This window comes from Balaenoptera borealis, assembly GCF_965194805.1.
Source record: "Balaenoptera borealis genome assembly, chromosome: 2".
NCBI lineage: Eukaryota > Metazoa > Chordata > Mammalia > Artiodactyla > Balaenopteridae > Balaenoptera > Balaenoptera borealis.
Window position 1 is genome coordinate 145,684,857 of NC_138867.1, and position 20,818 is coordinate 145,705,674.

At 45.7% G+C, this 20,818-nt stretch overlaps 1 protein-coding gene across 4 annotated transcripts in view; it reads left to right on the top strand.

Annotated features, from left to right (window-relative positions):
- The window catches only part of ADRA1B (adrenoceptor alpha 1B), a 183,755-nt gene that overhangs the window by 120,924 nt on the left and 42,013 nt on the right, over window positions 1-20,818 (top strand). For 2 of the 4 annotated variants that reach the window (XM_082379890.1, XM_082379891.1), the window contains one exon: window positions 4,039-5,781. In XM_082379890.1, the coding sequence (XP_082236016.1) occupies window positions 4,833-5,781 (949 nt within the window). In that variant the 5' untranslated portion in view covers window positions 4,039-4,832. Of the gene's footprint in view, window positions 1-4,038; window positions 5,782-20,818 lie in introns of those variants that run through there. The other 2 variants (XM_082379892.1, XM_082379893.1) reach the window with 2 other exon arrangements.

Below are 20,818 nucleotides of genomic sequence, written 5' to 3' on the forward strand. Positions count from 1 at the left end.
GGTCAAACTCAGTGGCAGCTTCTCCTAGAGGGCTCACAGAAATGGGAGTTTGCAACATCAGAGGTTTCTAATGTAATCAGATGGATAATGAAAAGGTTCTTCTTCCCTGAGCCTCGAGTGAGTCAGAGCTCTGTGCTTGGCTTTGCCCCAGGGAGTACCAAGAAAATGAAATATCATCTGTATCCTCATGACACCTAAACAAATGGTCATTTCTCTGGGTCAAATATCAGCCAGAGGGATTAAAAGGCATCTCCAGTGAAGGGACGAAAGGAGCATCAGGGAAAGGACCATGAGCAAGGTGCTTGGTGGGGTCCTGGTACATGGCTCCTGTTAAGGCTGATACCTGTTTGCCTTATGATGGGATGTTTGTTTTGCTTTCGTGAAAGATGCTGCTAAATGACAACATGTCTGAAATCTACAAGCATTTTGAACCCCTCGATCTGGCTCAATAATCCCTTCCACATCCTGACACCTGAATCAAGACATAAGTTCTCATTTAGGTAGCAAACTGTCCTCTTTTGTAACAAATATAAACCACATCTGTATCTCAGACTTGCTCTTTTTTTTCCTGGCCTTTTGCCACTATAGAAAAATGTCAGATAGGCTAAGTTTTCACACTGCAGCTGGTTACTGTGATTATGTAGACACAGCCTCTGCAAATTCAATGGTGTGTTGCTGGCTGTTCAAGAGCTGGTGAAATTAATGCCCAGGGAAGTGGGAAATGGGCCACCACAATCAAAATGTGGACTCAAAACTTGCTCTTCATTCTGCCCCACTCTTTCCCTCCTACATCCCTGTCTTTGTGCTAATCACCACCTTTCTGCCAACCTGCTGGCATTCTGTTCCTCCTCCCACTCCCCCTTGGGAGTAAACCAGTTCAAGAGAAGCACCATCATCCTAGACTTAAAGATACATGAGGATGGTGGGAGCTGAGTGTATGAAACCCCACTCCCACCACCGCTGTGGACAGTGCATCGGAGAAGGGGCAGCGTGGTTGCCTTCAGAGGCCTCTTCATCCAGCAAAGGAAGCTGACCACCTGGAACTAGAAGACCTCGAAAGATCATCTGGCCCAGGCCCTATCTCCAGACAGATCAGTACATGAGCCACCCACGACCAAGGACAATCTCTCCTCTTCATAAAGACCCCTGGCAGAGGCCTGCCCAAGTCGTCCCTGTCTCACACTCTGCTGTATAAGTCATGAGTAGCCGCTGTGTGTGGCTTCTGTCCGGGGCAGAGGAAGGTGCATCGCTCGGTGGGGCAGGGAAATGGAGTTTGAGAACCAGCTCTGCACCTGACTAGCTGTGGGAGTTTACCAACTTTATCTGCCTCCTAGACCACCTCCAAAATGGGAAGATGGGCAAGCAAGAGTTCTGCTAGCTCTTGAAGAGCTAAATCAGTGAATCTCTTATTTTAAAATCTTCATGTACAACTTAAGCCAGTTTAATTGAAATAGAAAAAGTCTGTTTTCAGGGCTAGCTCTATCACAGATTCCTTAATCTCAGGGAACTCCTTGAAATTGTGTATTTTGTGCATTTGAGGGTCTGTAAATTTTGATAGGAGAGATTAAATCCCTAGATAGGTGTATGATATCCTACCACCTCCAAATATATATATATATATATATATATATATATATATATATATATATATATATATATATATATATATATATATATATGGTTAGGGACCTACCTTTAGGATGGAGAACTTAAATGTAAATCACCCTGAATGGCTTCCTGGTTCCCCACCCCTGAATACCAGGCTACAGTGATTATCAAGGGCGGGAAGTAGGAAGCCCTAGTTGCAGGATTCTGGATGAGACTAAAAGAAGGCATCAGGCTTTACTTTCTTTTTTTTTTTGCTGTGTAGCATCTGGGATCTTAGTTCCTGGACCAGGGATTGAACCCACGCCCCCTGCATAGGGAGCACAGAGTCTTAACCCCTGGATTGCCAGGGAAGTCCCCAGGCTTTACTTTTCAGTCTCCAGCTGTCACTACCCATTGCTCTGCCGCATGTCTACTAGCCATACAACCTGAGGAATATACTAACTCCCTCTGAACCATGGTTTTCTCAACTGTCAATGGAGAATGGTATGCTTCTGTTAAAGGTTGTTGTGAAGAATAAAAGAAAATGAGTAAATGCTTGGCTATCAGTGGAAACTCAATAAATGTGAGTTTCCTCCCAGCACTAGTAGCTCAGGTCCCAAAACTGACCACTTGGAAGACAGCTCCATCTATAACAATCAATCCACCCCTACCTCAAATGTAAATTGGCACAGTCACTATGGAAAACAGTAAGGAGGTTCCCCAAAAAATTAAAAATAGAACTACCATATGATCTAGCAATCCCACTTCTGGGTATATATCCAAAGCAAATGAAAATAGGGTTTCATTTGCACTCCCATGTTCTCTGCAGCATTATTCACAAGAGCCAAGACATGGAAACAACTTAAATGTCCATCAGCTGATGGATGGATAAAGAAGATGTGGCATATATATATATATATATATATATATATATATATATATATATATATATATATACACACACACACACACACACACATACATACACACACACAATGGAGTATTATTCAGCCAAGACAAAGAAAGAAATCCCACCATTTGCAGCAACATAGATAAGACTTGAGGGCATTATGCTAAGTGAAATAAGTCAGACAGAGAAAGACAAATACTCCATGATATCACCTATATGTGAATCTAAAAGAAAAAAAAAAAAAGCCTCATAGAAACAGAGTTAGTTAAGTGGTGGTTACCCAGGGGTTGGGTGGGGAGGGGCTGGAGTGGGGAAATGTTGGTCAAATGGTGAAAACTTCCAGTTATAAGATGAATAAGTTCTGGGGATCTAATGTGCAGCATGGTGTTCATAGTTAATAATACTATATCATATACTTGAAAGTTGCCAAGAGAGTAGATCTTAAATGTTTTCACCACAAAAAAAGAAATGGTAATCACGTGACATGTTGGCAGTATTAGCTAACACTATGATGGTAATCATTTTGCAATATATAAGTGTCTCAAATCAATTTACATAATGTTATATGTCAATTATATCTCAATAAAGCTGGGGGTGAGAATTCACCCCCTTCTTTGCTTCTGGGGGGAAAGTGTGACATAACAGCTAAGTCCTCAACTTTGGATAGACCCACAGTTGGGTTCAACTCTCAAATTCTCTCCTTGATGGCCATGTGGATTTACGCAGAGTTAAATTTCACTGCACTTTGGTGTCCCATCCACTAAATGAAAATGATTATGAGAATAGTCCTTCTTTCCTAGGGTCGTGAGAAGATGCGACAAGTACTTAGCACGCTGTCTGGGACTGGGACATATGGATAAATGTTAACTAACATAAGGCTCTCCCTCGGCATCCTTGGCCATACACTCTTTCCTAAGTACCATTCACCCACCTTGGGGAGTGTGTCCCTATAGCTGAATGTCCAACATGGATACCAGGCGGAAAGGGGAAAAAAATTCAACAAATAATCTGGATTCCCCAAGTCCGCTCCCCATTTGCCTGGAGGTCTCTTACCCCATTCCCACCCCCAGATAGCCCACAGTTTGTTCCTCATTTCTTTCAGGTCTTGGCTCAAATATCACTTCAGGAAAATCCCGAGCACCCCTATAAAATTCCACATGCGCCCCACAGCGTTCCATTTCCCCAATCTTGCTTTATTTTCTCTGCTACACCTGTCAGCATAGGGTGCACCTCAGAATTTGCCTACTCATTTGTTTGTCTCCTCCCACTAGAATGGAAGTTCCCCAAGGACAGGGGTCTTTGTCTGCTTGCTTCAGTTACTCTACCCACAGCGCCTAGAACAGAACCCAGGGCCGACAGGGGGTTCCCAGTTAACAATCTGTTGAATGAATGAGTGAGTGAATGAATGAATGAATCACAAGAAGCTTCCGAGTTTTCTTATGAGACCAGAGAGGTTTCACAGGGAGGGAAGGATGGGAGTTGGTCTCAGTCTGACTCAAGTCCCTCCCATTTGACTAACTTTGGAATTCTTCCTCTTTTAGGTGCCACGCAAGTTGCAGAGCCCCCTATATCTGAGTGCTGACTCCAGACCCCCCTCACTAAAGGCAAGCACCCCCAGCCCACTTTTTAAACTGCGGAGTGAATAGGGAGGAAAAGAATCCCAGTGGGCTACCTGGGGGTGGGGGACAGGGGGATCCCCACGCTCAGGTCGCTCTATCCCCACCCCCGTCCCCGCTCCCCCCACCTTTTCCCCTCCGCCTACTGGCCTGCCCTGGGGGAGACGGGGGCGCGGCCCGCCTCCGGGCTGAGCAGGGTGGCGGCGTCGGGGCTGCGGGCGCCTTCGCTGGACCCGCATTGCCCCCTAGTGCCGCGCGGAGTCAGGGCGCCGGGCTCCCCCGCCTGATGTCACCGCCGTGCAGTCAGCCCAGAGGCGGCTCATTGAAAGCAGACCCTCCTCGGCGCTAGCTGGGCGGAGGCGCCGCTGTCCGCAGACCCGCCGCGGGCCGGGCAGAGCCGGGCGCCCCCTGCCCCGCTGCCCGCTCCTCCCCGCCGCTCCCCGCGAGCCCGGCCCGGCGCGCCTGACGTGGACCGTTAAACTTGGAGCTGCTGCCTCGTCCCCTCTCTCCTCCTCCTCCCTCTGACAGGCGAGCGAGCGGCTCGGTGCAGGCAGGAGACGTGCTGCCGGGCTGGGCTGCCCGGGGGAGATGACTTCTCGCCAGGAGGGCGCCTCTGGGAAGAAGACCACGGGGGAAGCAAAGTTTCAGGGCAGCTGAGGTGCCTTCGCCAGCCCTTCCCAGCCCTGTCACCCCTCTGGCTATGGAGGGCGGACTCTAAAATGAATCCCGATCTGGACACCGGCCACAACACATCAGCACCTGCCCACTGGGGAGAGTTGAAAAATGCCAACTTCACTGGCCCCAACCAGACCTCGAGCAACTCCACACTGCCCCAGCTGGACATCACCAGGGCCATCTCCGTGGGCCTGGTGCTGGGCGCCTTCATCCTCTTTGCCATCGTGGGCAACATCCTAGTCATCTTGTCTGTGGCCTGCAACCGTCACCTGAGGACGCCCACCAACTACTTCATCGTCAACCTGGCCATTGCCGACCTGCTGCTAAGCTTCACCGTGCTGCCCTTCTCCGCGGCCCTGGAGGTGCTCGGCTATTGGGTGCTGGGCCGTATCTTCTGTGACATCTGGGCCGCCGTGGATGTCCTGTGCTGCACAGCCTCCATTTTGAGCCTGTGCGCCATCTCCATCGACCGCTACATCGGGGTGCGCTACTCTCTGCAGTACCCCTCGCTGGTCACCAGGAGGAAGGCCATCTTGGCGCTCCTCAGCGTCTGGGTCTTGTCCACGGTCATCTCCATTGGGCCTCTTCTTGGGTGGAAGGAACCGGCGCCCAATGATGACAAGGAATGTGGGGTCACTGAAGAACCCTTCTATGCCCTCTTCTCCTCCCTGGGCTCCTTCTACATCCCTCTGGCGGTCATCCTGGTCATGTACTGCCGGGTCTACATCGTTGCCAAGAGGACCACCAAGAACCTGGAGGCTGGAGTCATGAAGGAGATGTCCAACTCCAAGGAGCTGACCTTGAGGATCCACTCCAAGAACTTTCACGAGGACACCCTCAGCAGTACCAAGGCCAAGGGCCACAACCCCAGGAGTTCCATAGCTGTCAAACTTTTTAAGTTCTCCCGGGAAAAGAAAGCAGCCAAGACCTTGGGCATTGTAGTCGGTATGTTCATCTTGTGTTGGCTACCCTTCTTCATCGCTCTACCACTTGGTAAGTTGGGAACTGGCGGAGGGGAACGGGGCATTTTCAGATCTTGGGTTTACTGATGAGCTTACTATAAAGTTTTTTGTGGGTTTTAGTTTTTTATGCAGTCTGTGTGTGTTTGGAGGTTGGAGAATATTGTTTGTTCTGCAAAGGCTTTGCAGATGGGGTAGATGGCTAAGAACCAACTCAGGTGTTAGTGGAACACGCTAAGGTACGAGTCACTTGAAACAGAACCTCGGGAGGCAAATCTGCTATGTGCAATGACTCATTCAGCAGCCTTGGTTTAATAATTAAAAAGGACACTGGACTTGAACATCACACCAGCGTTATTTCAGTAGTAATCATGTGCCCACTAAGGCGGCGTCACTAATGCAGCATACAAAATAGTTTGTAGTTACCGCGGACACGGCATTTGGGAAGCAAGGAAGCAGCTCGTACACAGAAAGGCAGTTTTCATTCAGCATTTCCAGGGCTCCTGCAGAGATCCACGCTCCTCAAGAGCTTTGCAGAGTCTGCCTTCTCCCCCTCCTCCTTTCACCACTTGCTGTCACCTCCACGCACTCCATTACGAGTTAATAAGAGCATTTTACAGCCTCACAGCCCCAACCATCCTTTATCTAAAGCTTGAGATTTGAAAGAGAAGGAAGATGGCCAGAGGGTCACACATTCTCAGTTTTCACCCCAAAATATCCCTAACTCTGGTGATTTATGGAATGTCCAGAATTAAATTATAGTTGCCCCCCACCTTCAGCTACCAGACACCAAGTCCTGCTAGTATGAAACTGAGCACATTCTCTCCTATGAAAATGTGCCCATCTTATTTTGTTTGGGAGTCCTACTAAGTGAGTTGTTCAAAAGGCTACCTGACTTCCTCTAAGGATGAAGCCAAGGTCTGGGTAGGAGGTAAACCTAGAGGAGGGTACTGTGACATGCTGTCCACACGGCTCAGGAAACACTTGTCCCTTCTCTGAGGCAGTGATCTGCTTTGATTTCTTTTTCTATCCCTGGGGGACACTCCAGAAAATGAATGGAGGGAGGTAATTATGACAGAGTCATGTGCTGTGATATCAGAAGAGACAACGGCTGCTACTTGCTATGGACCACTAATGCCTACAGTCACACCAGGGGCTCACTTGGAACCGAACATAAATCCCCGAAGTAACAAAAATCCTAAAGACACACTGCTTCCAAGAGAAAGAGCCAAATGGAAAGAGAGTAAACTGATGTCGGGAGTTTCCATTTAAAAATGATAAAGAAAAACTGTTTAACCTACTCTCCATATTGTCATTTCTAAGGCTAGCTTTCGAGCTAATGCCTTTCAGAATATTTTCAGCATGTTAAGTGGAGAGGTTTTGAAGCTCTACCCCAAGTAGTGATCACATCCCGCTGCCCAGCTTTCTTTTTTTTTTTTTTTCTTTTTTAATTAATTAATTTATTTTTCGTTGTGCTGGGTTTTCGTTTCTGTGCGAGGGCTTTCTCTAGTTGCGGCGAGCGGGGGCCACTCTTCATCGCGGTGCGCGGGCCTCTCACCGTCGCAGCCTCTCCCGTTGCGGAGCACAGGCTCCAGACGCGCAGGCTCAGCAGCCGTGGCTCACGGGCCCAGCCACTCCGCGGCACGCGGGATCCTCCCGGACCAGGGCCCGAACCCGTGTCCCCTGCATTGGCAGGCAGACTCTCAACCACTGCACCACCAGGGAAGCCCCCAGCTTTCTTTTCTTTCCCAAGGTCTCAGGGTCCTTTTGCAGGCTTGTCCAGTTAAAGTGGAAGACAGTTCACACTGCACTGGACCATACAAATATCGTGGTTGCACGTGGAGTGATTTGGCCAATAATTAGCCATGTGACCTTGGGCAAATGACTTCTCTGTGAGCCTCAGTTTCTTCATCTGCAAAATAGGGCTAATTACTATTTGCTCCATGGGGTTTGCACTAGTGCATGGAAAGGACTTAATACAGTGTCTGGTACACAGCAAATACTCAATGTAAGCTAGCTCTTAGTACTACAAACCAAACCCCAATAACCCTGCAGCTAAAACTGTGTTTTCTTCTCCATTCAGTTGCCAATACCTGTTATTAAAGGCTCAGAAGGGAACTAGATCTTTTTCCTTTCTTCCTTCTTCCCCCGATCCTCAGCCGGCAGAGGCTGTGACCAGAGCATCCTCAGGAAAGACAAAGCCCCTGCAGGATGCAGGAGTGGATCAAAGGTGCAGGCTTTCACTTTAGGTGGCAGGGGAAACAAGTGAAGAGGCTGCCAGCATGGTGAAATGGAAAGAGTACTGCTCTGAGGGTCAGGAGCAATAGAGTTATGTATGTGAGCTTTGCCATAAATTAGCTCTGTGAACTTAGGTGTGTTGCTTTACCAGCTGGGCTTCAGGTCTCACTTCCAGCGAACAAGAGGGTTGGACTAGATCAAGGCCTCTCAAACTTCAATAAGGATCAGAATCATTTGTGGAACTAGATAAAAATTCAGCTTCTAAGACCTAACGCATAGAGAATCCGAGTCAGTAAATCAGAGAAATCCCAGGAATCACGTTTAACCAGCCCACCGGGTGATTCTGAAGAGGAGATCCGCAGACCAGGCTTTGAGAAGCACCAGCCAGGGGATCTCTCAGCTCCTTTCAGGCTCCAGCCTCCTGGTCACCAAGGTTTATAAACGCTGCGAAGGTTAGCACTTCACCACCCACGCGGTGGTGCAGGACGATGTGGCTTCCCTCTGGGTCCTGCTCTTCACACACACCCTCAGTTTCTTCTCACTTATACTATTTCTGTTTCCCCCCTCTTTCTGTCCATGCCTTTCTGAGACCTTATCTTCCTAACATCTCAGGTCCTTGGCTTCCATGCCACAGAAAGTGAGATGTTCTTGCCACCCTGATGCTATCAGAGCTTGTTTCTCTTCTCCTTGACTTGAAGACTTCTGACCATCTGTTATCTCCCGGAGCTCTCCCCGTGTGCTGTCCCTGAGCTGAGTCCATCCACATGCTTCTCCCCTGGAAACCCAACCCTTGGCGGGTAAGGAGTGTGGACCCCAGGCCTTGAATATGGGATGGACTTCGAAAGTTACTCAAGAGTTTCAAACAGAGAAGGTGCTTAATTAACATGTTCTTAGTAATTTATCAATAGAAAGAGCATCTGAGCAAAATGGAGATGTGGGCTTCTACTTCGTCTGAGTTCAAATAACACCCAAATAAAAGTAGCATGATGTAGAACAATAACTCCTTTGGAATCTGCTGCAGGTTCCAAATTCTAAATTTTCCATGAAAGGCTTTTCACTCAGAAGGGGAGAAAGCAGATCTGGGGGAAGACAGTGGTTGGCAAACAGAGAAGCCCAGGTAGGAGTAAACTTCCAGTTGGCGATAGACTTCCAGGTGCCTGGATGGCGAGATTTCTATCGCTGTGTTTGTCTTCTCCGTGGAAGAGAAGGGTTGGGATTCCTCCTGGGAAGGAAGGAAAATAGCCTTGCCCCCTACAGGGTCCTGGTCAGGGGCCCCATTTGTTTTCCTTCCTCCCTTGTTTTTATTGTTGGGAGCGAGGTTGGGCTGCCTACAGAGACAGGCCTGCCATCTCCTGTGGAGCCCTCCCCACCTGTAACACCCTCCCTATCTCCTCCCCACCCTTTTTCCCTGTGGCCTCAGACCAAGTTGGGCCAGGGACCAGCTCTCACTTACTCAGGAGCAGGGATGGATCCACCAAACAAGGACCTCTTTATTCAGCCCCTGGAATCAGGCCATGGAGGGACAGGAAATAATTGGAATATAATATAGTAGCATTTCTACTTGATGGGCGATGTGCAAGGTGTCCAAGGAATCTTCAGCTGCCTGACATTACAGTGAAGGCCAACTCCCACCCGCCTGGTCAGGGTTCAAGAAGTGGCTGGGCTATTGAGGGATGTGCGTTGCACTGGGGTGCATGGGGGTGTGTGGTAGATGGGGGTGCGGGTGGGTAGCAGGAAGCGCTGGGCAGCCAACTGGTAGCTGGGCTTGGTGTGTTATTTCGAAAACCCTGGAACCTTGCCTCACTCCAAATCCTTCTTCCGTCTTTTAAAATGCTGAAAGGCACCAGGAAGCCATTATTGAACTAACTGCTTTCCCCTCCACATAAATGAAGGTCAGTTTCAAAGAAACAGTTGTAATCTCTGTAGTACTGGAACCAAATCGGAATCCCTCTCTCCATTGATTTGTTTCTCCAGTCCTCTCATTCAGATTAGGGCTGATGAATTTCCAGCTCCCACAAGAGCATAAGGGAGGGTGGGGGTCTCAGAGATGACTCAGGACAGAGCCACCCCCGAAGACACACACGCTAATCCTCCAGTTCTGAGGTTTCAGAACACAGGGATTTGAGTTGCTCACAGGGAAATCAATTGGTTTGAGTGAGGGAAAATTTTACACACAGGGAATCCTTCCTAGAAGAGGGAAATCTTACTGCAGGAAAATACATTCAGTCATTTATAAAATCATTAATGAAGACTTCCTAAAGCACCTACTATGTGCTAGGCATTGTACTAATCGCTGGGTTGTTGAACCAAAGCAAACATGGCCCCTGCCTGCAGGAGGCTCACAGCCTAGTGAGATCCTATTATCATGGAGCACATACTATGTACCAGACATTCTGCTAGGCCCTCTACAGACATTATCTCACTAATCCTCACAGCTACCCTGACAGGGGAAAGTAATTGCTCCCTCTCGACAGTTAAATATACTGAAGCTAAGAGAGGTTAGACTTCTTGCCCAAGGTCACACAGCAAGTAAATGGTAGAGACAAGAATTGAATCCGTGTCTGTCAGAACAGGCACTTACCTGGTCCAGTGCACAAAGATGTCTGACCTTTTTGCTTTCTGGTCCCAACCTGCTCTCATAGCAAATGTTCTCCAGGAACCCCAGAGCCACCTTGTCAAAAGCTGATTATTCTACATCTGTTACAAAACCCTGTCTTTCTTCCATTCCCCACTCACCCCTGAAAAAAGTTCACTCATGAACTATCAGGGAAGGTCATCCACATTCTAGCTCAGGGCTCGGCTTTCTCTATATCTCCCGCACTGTGTATGATATGGGTCTCTCAACATTGGGCATTTAGTCACCCCAACCAGGAAGAAAAAGTGGGATCTTGCCCTTCATACAGGGACTTGTTTGCACATCTTTAATCATTCATTCATTCATTCATTCACTGAATAAGTATGTATTTATTGGAAGCCTACTAGGTCCAGGCGTCATGCTGGAGATTGTGGAGCAAAGCAGCTGTGTTTCACGTTCTAATAGAATTTAGTTCTAGTGAGGAACACAGGTAATTTGAAAAATATACACATGCAAATAAACATAAATGCAAATCGTGAAAAAAGATTTGAAGAAAAGGGGTATGCTGCTATTAGAAGTATACAACAGGGATAGGTATATCACAGGGGTCCCTGAGTGGCATTTAGGCAGAACCCTGAACAGTTTGGAGGAGTTAATTCAGTTAAAGGGGCATGTAGAAGAAGAGAGCTCCAGGCAGAAGGAATGGCACACCTGAGAGTCCTGAGGGAGGAGCTCGTAGGGAACTACCAGAGCCTGGAGAACAGAGGGGAGGCAGGTGCAAGTCGAGGCTGGAGGTGCAGGCACAGGTTGGGCCATGCAGGGGCTTTTGTGCCACATTAAGGATTTTAGATTTTATGATAAATTGCCGTGGCCAGTACCGAAGGGTTTGAAGCCGACAAGAGATACAATCTGATTATGTGTTTAAAAGATGACTCAGGCAGCTATATGGAGCACAGAACAGAGATGGGGCAGTTAGGAGGATGTAATCCCAGTGAGTGCTGGTGGTAATTTAGACCACGCTGGTAGCAGTGGAGGTGGAGAGAAGTAGACAGATTCAAGGACTTGGGGATGGGTTGGTTATGATACAGGAGAATAAGAGATGTATCTGGAATAGCCCTGAGGTTACTGGGTGAAACACAACCAAGAGGATTCCTCCCAGGATCTCCTCAGACCCCATTCATCAGGGGTCACAAGATACCATGCTAGGAATGATACGCCAGACACTCTTATGAGGTGAGTGGACAAAATGTCCCAACCCAAAACCCAGGAGCCGTGACCATCAGCAAACCCAGATGCTCATTAGAAACATCTGGCAGGGGACTGCTTTCAAAAGCACAGATTCTTGAGCTCCACCACAGACCTTTGTATCAGAGTCTTTCATGATTGGGCCATGAATCTCAATTTTTAACCAGTTCTCACAGGCAATTATGCCACCAGCATAGCAGTAGTCCTCCCCATGCCTGGGAACCTGGAATGAACACCCCTTGGAGAACCAAAGTTTGGTTAAACTTCCCCCAGTGCAGCCAGAAACATCCCCAGTCCTGCCCAGTCCCTCGGGCCAGTCCATACAGAGGAAGGCAGAAGATTGTTAGGAGGGAAGGTGAACTCTTCAAACTAGAGCCTCCCTGGAGAAGGGAAGGAGAATGAGCACTGTGGAAGCAGGTCTTCAATGTAGCAGGTAACACTGCTCAGCACTAAATGTTCTGTATAGCTTGTAATTCTCACAGCCCCTCTGCAGAGCAAGGATCATCACCCTGTGTCTAGAGTTCAGAGAGGTTCGGTAAATTGCCCAAGGTCACACAGCTAGTAAATGATAGAATCTATTAGACTCCATATTTGGCACTCAATAAACATACGTTATATTATTCTTGTTGTTACTACAGTGCTTCCAGACATTTGTCTGAGGTCTGGTGCCCATGGGTGATAAAATTTTTACTGGCTCATGACAAAATGAAAGAAGAGTTAGGAAAGTTCTGTGTTTTTCCAAATGTCCTCAGTATAAATGACTGTTCTTTTATTCTAAAGACTATGTCCTGTCTATTTTGGGAAACTGAAATAACATTTCTTTAATGGAATGATGGTAATAAGTGATGGTGATAGTCATTGTGTGTGTGTGTGTGTGTGTGTGTGTGTGTGTGTGCAGTATTCTACTTGGCAAAGTGAAAAGTTGGTAACCCTATGTCTGTCCCCACCAAAAATTTTTCTTGAAATTTTACTGTGAGTCTCCTAAAGTCTTAGAATCATGGGAGGCACCATGATAGTTAGGCATGATAAATATTTGTGGGCGAAAGCAGGAAGAAAGGGGGAGGGTGATTTATCCTCTCAGTGATGGATAAACAAATTAGCCTCAGCTTTGCCATAAGAGTCAAAGGCGTAGGGCGGGGGGCAGGGGGGCAGTGAGGGGGAAGGATGATGTGTGTGGAGTCATGCTTGTCAGGTATGATAGGATGGGGGCCATTTGTGGAAGCACCCAGTCCTTCTGGGGTGAAACAGACCACAGAAATGCCAGTGGGTGTGTGTGTAGCTGCAGTGCCATCACAGATGGGCCTATTAAGATCTCTAATGCAGGAGATGCCTTTATCTGAGTATGTGTGGCTCATAAAAATAACTGATGGCCACCAGACCACAATGGGAAATTGCTTTCTCCCACATCTGCAGGATGTTTCCGCAGTCACTGTGCTCCCTAACCACATCTGATAATAGTAATACTAATAGCTCCATTTATTAGGTCTTGCCGTATGCCTGGCTTACACCAGGCTAAGGGTGCTTTCTATGCATGCTCTCATTCACTCCTTCCCAGAGGCTTACCAAATGGACACTATTGTTGTCTCCATTTTACAGATGAGGAAACTGAAGTTCAGAGAGATTGGGTGATTTGCCTCAGGCCACCCAGCTGATTAGTGACAGAACCTGGATTCACATCTAGGCAATCAGATAAAGCTAAAGGGTTCATTACTGGGGGTATACTAGGTGTGGGGTTCTGAGCCCTGATTTACGGAAGCCCAAAGAGGCCCTAGGGAAAGCAGAGTCTATTCTGAGAAGATGGAAAGGAAGGGCAAGTGGCTGCCTGTTATTCAGCAACCAAAAGGCACCATATCCTGGTGAGAACATAAAGAATATAAAAATAATTGGGTCTTTCCCCTAGCAAGCTAAGTCAAAATTTCTCTTTCTTTTATTACGGGTGCTTTAGATTTTTTTCAGCTTCACAACATATTACGGGTAGTGCCATATACCTTTAAGGCTTTTATCAAATTTGGGCTTTGGGGTTAAACACATAAAATTTACAACAGTTTTTCACAGCCTAATTTCTGGCTGCATACATTTCAGAACTTGATTCACCTCTCCACCACATACGTGTGATCTCAGCACCATAGGACTCTCTCCTACCTTGGATCAGCCTCTGGTCCTACCTCTTGATGTCACAAAGGCTGGCATCGTGGACAAGAGAGTATTTCTAGAAGCTGTTTTTCCACTTTGCAGTAACCCTGACTAGTGATAACCTAGCTATACAGAAAGAAAATGCACATATATGTATATAAGAATATACATATGTGCACACCATATATGTATATTCAAGAGAACCCAAATGAAATGTATCTTAGTTAGTTGCCAAAAATGCCCACAGCCCCTATACTAACACCCACATGAAGGGAAATATGACAGAGGGAAGTTGGAGTGGAATTAGATAGTGGTCCTAACCAGTTGCAAGTAATAGATCTTACTCATGAAAACTTTGCAAAATAGCGCTACCCAGAGGAGACACGCTGGGGTCCCTCCCAGGGCTTTGGAGGGTCCCATGAAGAGAGGAGCCCTGAGGTTAAGGAAGTGCCCATGGTCCACCCCTAACACTGCAGGGGTGGCTCTCTCTAGCAGCCTCGTGACTGATGGACTTATGTGTGAACTTCTTGTAAGCAGTGACCGCGTCTTTCCTCTTTGCCTAACACGGGTGCTGGGAGCGCGCCTTAACTCAAATTGTTTGCTGTTTCCCCAAATACACCTTACATTTTCCTTACCCTGTGTGTTTTTCATACTGTTCCCTCTGGCAGGAATGCTCTTCCCGTACCCTCTGAACGTCCAAATCCTGTCCACCTGTAGACCCCCAGTTTTGTGGACACCTCTCTTAGGAAGTCTTTCCTGGTCCCCACCCCTTTCCCTGGCGGTGATGGCTGCCTTTACACCTTGTGTATGGTGCTTGTCACATTTGTTCACGGGAATCAGGACTGATTGGCACATCTTTAGCAGTGTTACCGGGCTGCAAACCTCTGGAGGAAATGGTCCAGGTTTCACTCATCTTCCTGTCCTCCATGCCCAGAAACATGTACCTACTAGACTCCCAATAAAAATAGCAATTGCAGCTATGATTCACACAGTATGTGCCAGACTTCATCTACCATTTGAACCTCCCAATAGCCCATTCGATAGGTACTAATGTTCTGCTCACCTTATAAATGAGGAAACAGGCCTAGAGGTTAGGTGACTTGTCCCATTCCTTGAAAATACCACAAGCACGTTGAAAGTGTCTTGACTGCTCTTGTGAAACCAAAAGGCCAATATGGGTCTGGTTATGGGGCCAGTGAAGAAGGATTAGATAGATGAAGACCGGAGTGGACCCAAGTTATGAGCTTGAAAATTGGACAGCATCTTCATTCTTCATAAAAGGTTGCCATTCCACCGCCTCTGGGGGAGACCTGTCTATTGCCAGTCAGTCCCCATTTTCCCTCACCTTCTCAGCCCTTGTCACCTGCCTCTCACCTCTGGGAGGGATATGGTCAGAGTTGGTCCCCACAGAAGTAGGAGAGGAGGACACAATTCTGGTGACTTTATAGCAGGGCCTGATTAAGACCTTCAGAAAGGCCCAAGGTATTGAGAAGTGAATGCTGCCACCACCTCCAAATGTAATTCTAAATTCTTGCTCTCTCTCTCTCACATACACACACACACACACACACACACACACACACACACACACACACGACATACACACACACACGGCCCTAAAATGAATGGAAGGAAGGCCAGCATTCTAATTTATCCCATGAAGTCTACCTTTGATTTCTTTAATATCAAAGTGTTTCCCCAAAAAAGTGAAGGTGCCCAGCTTTGCTAATGCACCAAAGATACACTGGGTCTGTTTGTAGGTGATATAGCATTGCTCTATAATGGGGTGACCAGACATCCCACTTTGCCTGAGCCAGTCTCCACTTATGTCTGTTACCAAGGGCACTATGATGATTATTGTAACCCTCTCATATTCTCAAAATGTCTCAATTTGAATGGTAAAAGTACCTCGATATTTTAACTCCCGGAGTAAGAGTGTTTACAGTGGAACGTCCAGTGGTGCCTTGGTTTCACTGAGAAGCCTGAGATGGGGGAGGAGAGAGTCTGGCACCCATGGCCTCAGCAGTACAGAGAAAGATTAATAATGAGAGAATGAAGTGAACATTAATTGAAGGAGGAAAGACACAACTTCACGTATGTGTTTTTTGTGGGAAAAGGGAATTAATGTAAAGGTTGGTTGGAAAGTTTTAAGTCTTCATTCAGTTAATTTACCCTACTTGCACAAGTGAGTCACTGAGCTGGGATCTGAATCCATGGCTGGCTGACCCTAAATACTTAAATGAGTGAGTCAATGAAGGAGTGGATCCATTTCAGCACAAGGCAGATGGTATGACCTGAATGATGAGTGTCTCCAGAATGAAGAGGAGACGGAAAGAAAGGTGAACCAAAATAATATTGGGGGGAGGAGAAGAAAAGCGAGCTATGTCTTAGGGACTTGTCAGGCTGGAATGATGGCAGGGGAGGGGCATCTTCACCCATTCATCACCCCCCTCCTGACATGACAGAGCGTAGGTCAGCCCAGTGTACCATCCTCACTGGCAGGCTTGTGTTCTTAGATTGTGTCAACAGCACACTCGTGACCACACCCAGGGGCAGCACACGTGAGTCCCCTTTGAGCACTCAAGTGCCCCTCTCTGGTGTGAGCACACAAAGTCCGCTGTAAAAGTCGCACCAATGAACAGTTCATGCCGAAATGTTCAGAAATAGAATGTCCTAGCACATGCAAGTGGACCATTTCTTTCAGAGCCCCATTTAACTTTTTCCAGGGGTATCTGCCCGCAGTGTCTTGCTCCCCTGAAGCTGGGATGCATTTGGGGCTTGGCTTCGCACGCTTTTTAAAATTCTTTAAGATAGAGTTTCCTGCCAAGTTAGCATGCATCGCTTCGAGGCTGAGCTCAGCACCCTGGCCATGGCCCAGAAGGAGGTTAAAATAGGACCAAGGGCAAGCCAGGCTCACTGTCATTCACAGGCATGGGCCCCAGGGCTCACGCCACCAGTACAGGGCCAGGCAGAGATCCAGAGAGGCAGCTGGTGGGGGAGGAGGGGGTGCTACCAACTGGAACAAACAAAAAAAATTACATCTCTGATTTATATATTCAGGCCATCAATCACCCCCTGGCATCAAGAGAAAGTGGTACCTGCTTCCAGGTATACCCTCGTAGTGTCATTTGTGACTCCTTGTCCCCAGCTCCGCAGACTTTATCGTAAGCAAGAGTTCTTGGGCTTTTCTGTTGCACGGGCCCCTTTGGCAATCTGGTGAAGCCCCTTCTTACAATAGATACATAAAATAAGATACACAGGATATCAAAGAAAATCAGTTATGTTGAAATAGCTATTATAATGTTGAAAAAACAAATTTATTGTAGAGTAAAACAATGTTCTTCATTATTAACATATTAAACAAGATCTAGCAGCAAGTCAAATAAATAACTACTATAATTTGAAGTAGTGGCAAGTGGAAATATTTCAAGATATCTGCAAGAAACGTAATAAAATATCGTAAATCTGATTTCTGTGGGCGACAAATCCTGCTAATTCTACTGTGGCTTGTTGCCTGCATTCCTGTGGAAGAAAATGCTAACTTTCAGCCAAAGGTTAATTCTTTAAAAAAAAATTTAAAAAAAAAAAATAATTTTTCCCATCCAAGTTCAGGGACTCCCTAACCCCAGAATAAGAACCCTATCTTATGACATTATAAAGATGTACTTCAGGACATGAGGTTTTCTATACTTTTTTCTTTCAAATTAGTCTTAGGACCACAGGGAACTTGGACTATGCCATTGTGCTTTGTAACTGTCTTGCATGATTACTTGTAGCAATTTTTAAATCTACTTTCTTTATTTAAAAATAGTGCATAGGCTTTTATTTAAATCAAGAAGAATTTAAAAAAAAAAAAGAAAAATCAGTCTACCCACACCAGACCCCAGGTCCACCTCTATCCAGCACTCTCAGTCTTTTTTCCCAGGAGCAAACACTGTTACCAGATTGTGTATAGTTCCAGAAATATTCTATTTATCTGTAAGCATCCATATACATATGTATGTAGGTGTAAATATTTGAGTGTGTATGTGTGTGGAATGTATGTTTACATCCTGTTTATTTTTACAAATGGTATCATTTTATAAACACTATAGTGGAGGTTACGTTTTACACTCAACAGCATATCTTGGGCATAGTTCTCTGTCAGAATGTATAGTTACTGCTTTCCTTTTCATGGCTGTATAGTAATCCATCTATGGAATATCCTATTTTATTTAACAATTTCCCAGCTCATTGACATTAGGTTATTTTTGGTTTTTCCATACTAAAAACAGTGCTGCAGTGAGTACTCTTGTTTATGTGTCTGTGCCCACATATTCAGGATAAATTCCTAGAAACGGAATCACTGGAGCAAGAAATATTTGATATTTTAGGTTTAACCTGATTATGTTCAATTTTACTAAATAAGGAATTTTAAATATATTAAAATGTAAAGTTGTTAAAATAAATAGGTTAGATCTATCATGTAGGAGGGTTGTCATGATATTTATGTGAAAAAGACAAGTCATAGGGTTTTATGGAATCCTATTTTTAAAAGCTATTAGTCACCTCCAGGGGTAGAGAGAAGTGAGGAGGAGTAGATTATTAACTTTTTTATACACCTCTGTATTTCATATTTCACATTATTTCACGTGTGTGTGTGTGTATGTATACACAAATTATATCACCTAGTGCTTTTATCACTAAGTATCAAGTGTGGACTTCTTGCCATTTCAATAAAACTGAATCATTTCAGTTTTTAATTTGTATTTCACATCTTTTAAATGATGTATTGCAATCCATAATAGAAGGTACCATAATATATTATATATAACCAATCCACTTATGACAATAGTGGTCATATTTATGTAAATAGATAAGACACACACAAGGTATCACATTCACAAGGCCCAAGTGTAGAATGAAAAGAATGTCCCTCTCAGTTCCTTGGTCCCCACCTATCGAATTCCCCTCCCTGGAGGCAACTATTAATACCAGTTTCTTGCACATCCTTTCAGAGATATTCTATGCATATAAAAATATATTTATATGTTCTTTTTAATAGAAATAACACGCTATTCTGCACTTTGCTTTTTTCACTGAACAGTGCATCTTGGAAATTTTCCACTTCATTATAAATAGAGCAACCTCATTCTTTTTGATACTGTATAGTATTCCTTTTTCTTCAAAAAAGACTTCTATAGAAGGACATTTAGATTGTTTCAAATCTTTTATTATTACAAACAACACTGTAGTGAATATTCCTGTACATACTTCAGTATTTCCCACATTATACGATTAAAATCCTGAAAGTGGACTATTCTGAGTAAATTTTTTTTTAATTTTTATAAATACTGCCAAATCATCCTGCATAGAGATTGTACCAATTTTCATTTCCTTAAGTGACATTTGAGAGTGACCACTCATTCCCTAACAGTTTGTTATCAATCTTTTCGATCTTTGCCAACTTGATACGTGAAATATCTGTGAATGAGGTTAAGCATCTTTTTGTATGTTTGATAATCCATCCCCTCTTGATGTACAATTGTTTTGAGTTTTTAGCTGTGACAAATTTTCTTATACATGCATTTTTTTCTTTGATATCTTTTGTACACTTGCCCTTTAGGATTGCCTTAGGATAAAATCCACTTTGAATGGTTAGGATCAAAAGGTAGACTCATGTGAAAGGCCTCAGACCAAATTATCAAATTACCCTCTGGGAAGGATGTAGCAATTTACACTCCCACTAAGCGTGTTTCAGCATAGCTGAAGAAACTACTTTTTATGCTGATAGTTCCTCACTGCCGGGGGAAGTTTCAGACATCTGCGTGACAAGTCAGCTTCCCCTCAGAGGTGATAAGATGGCTTGAAAGCTTCAAATCCTTCCAACTAATTCGGTGTCAGCCTTCCAGACTTCAGGGCTAGCAAGCTGCCCTCTTGGAATGCAACACCCCATCCATCAGGGGAGCCAGAGCAAGCAGCAGCCTTGGAATGTGTGTATGTTACCCAGGATCTGAGAACAAAAAGCAGTCACCCACAGTGTGTAAATGGATTTGATCTTTCACATGGCTGCCAGGGCCACCACGATCCACGTCAGTGGTTCGAGGCTCTGGGGCTGATGTACTGATTAAAAACCATAACAAAATAAGATACTCACCCCCACCCCAGGAAAACAATCAACTTTCAGGCACTCAAGGATGAGTTAATAAGGAAGGATTCCTTTGGGCATCCAAGCTTGCCGCACCCGACCATGGGGGCCTGTGCTGATCCAGGGAACTCAGTGGACAGTCTATATTTAGACAAGGGCATGGCAAATGCACCACATTTTAGTTGCAAAATTCAAATTGGCTCGGAAGATGCCAGCCTCACGAATGGAAAATTTAATCGAGTACTGCTTAAGAAGCAAGGAGATGGCATGTTGAGCAGATTCTTCTGGGGAAGGAGGCTTTTTTGAGAGGCAGGCAATGAGCCCTGGTCAGTCAGGGTGGTAATTTAATCCCGACCTTGAACTGCTAGTCAGGATGGAGAGGCAGAGTTATTTTCAGACTGTACTAAATCTAGAGGTGTTGGAACCAGCATCCAGGACAGGGCAGGGAAGAGATGAACTCTGACCCACTGCCACCAAGTTGGGAGATCAAGAAGATCCTAAGCCAGGAACTGACACCAGCCAGGGAGTCTCAGAACCTCAGGAAAGCCTTTCCTGCCGCCTGTCTCTGTCACTGCCATCCCACCCCCCCTCATCCAGTAAAGAGGGCTGGTACCTTCCCTTTTCCTTTCCTTTCCTTTCCTTTCCTTTCCTTCCTTCCAACATCCTTGTTAGCCCTTCACAGGTTCTGTTTGGCTGGCAGCTTGGAGTACTAGAAAGAACAGGGACATTGAAATCAGGCAAATCAAGGTCTGA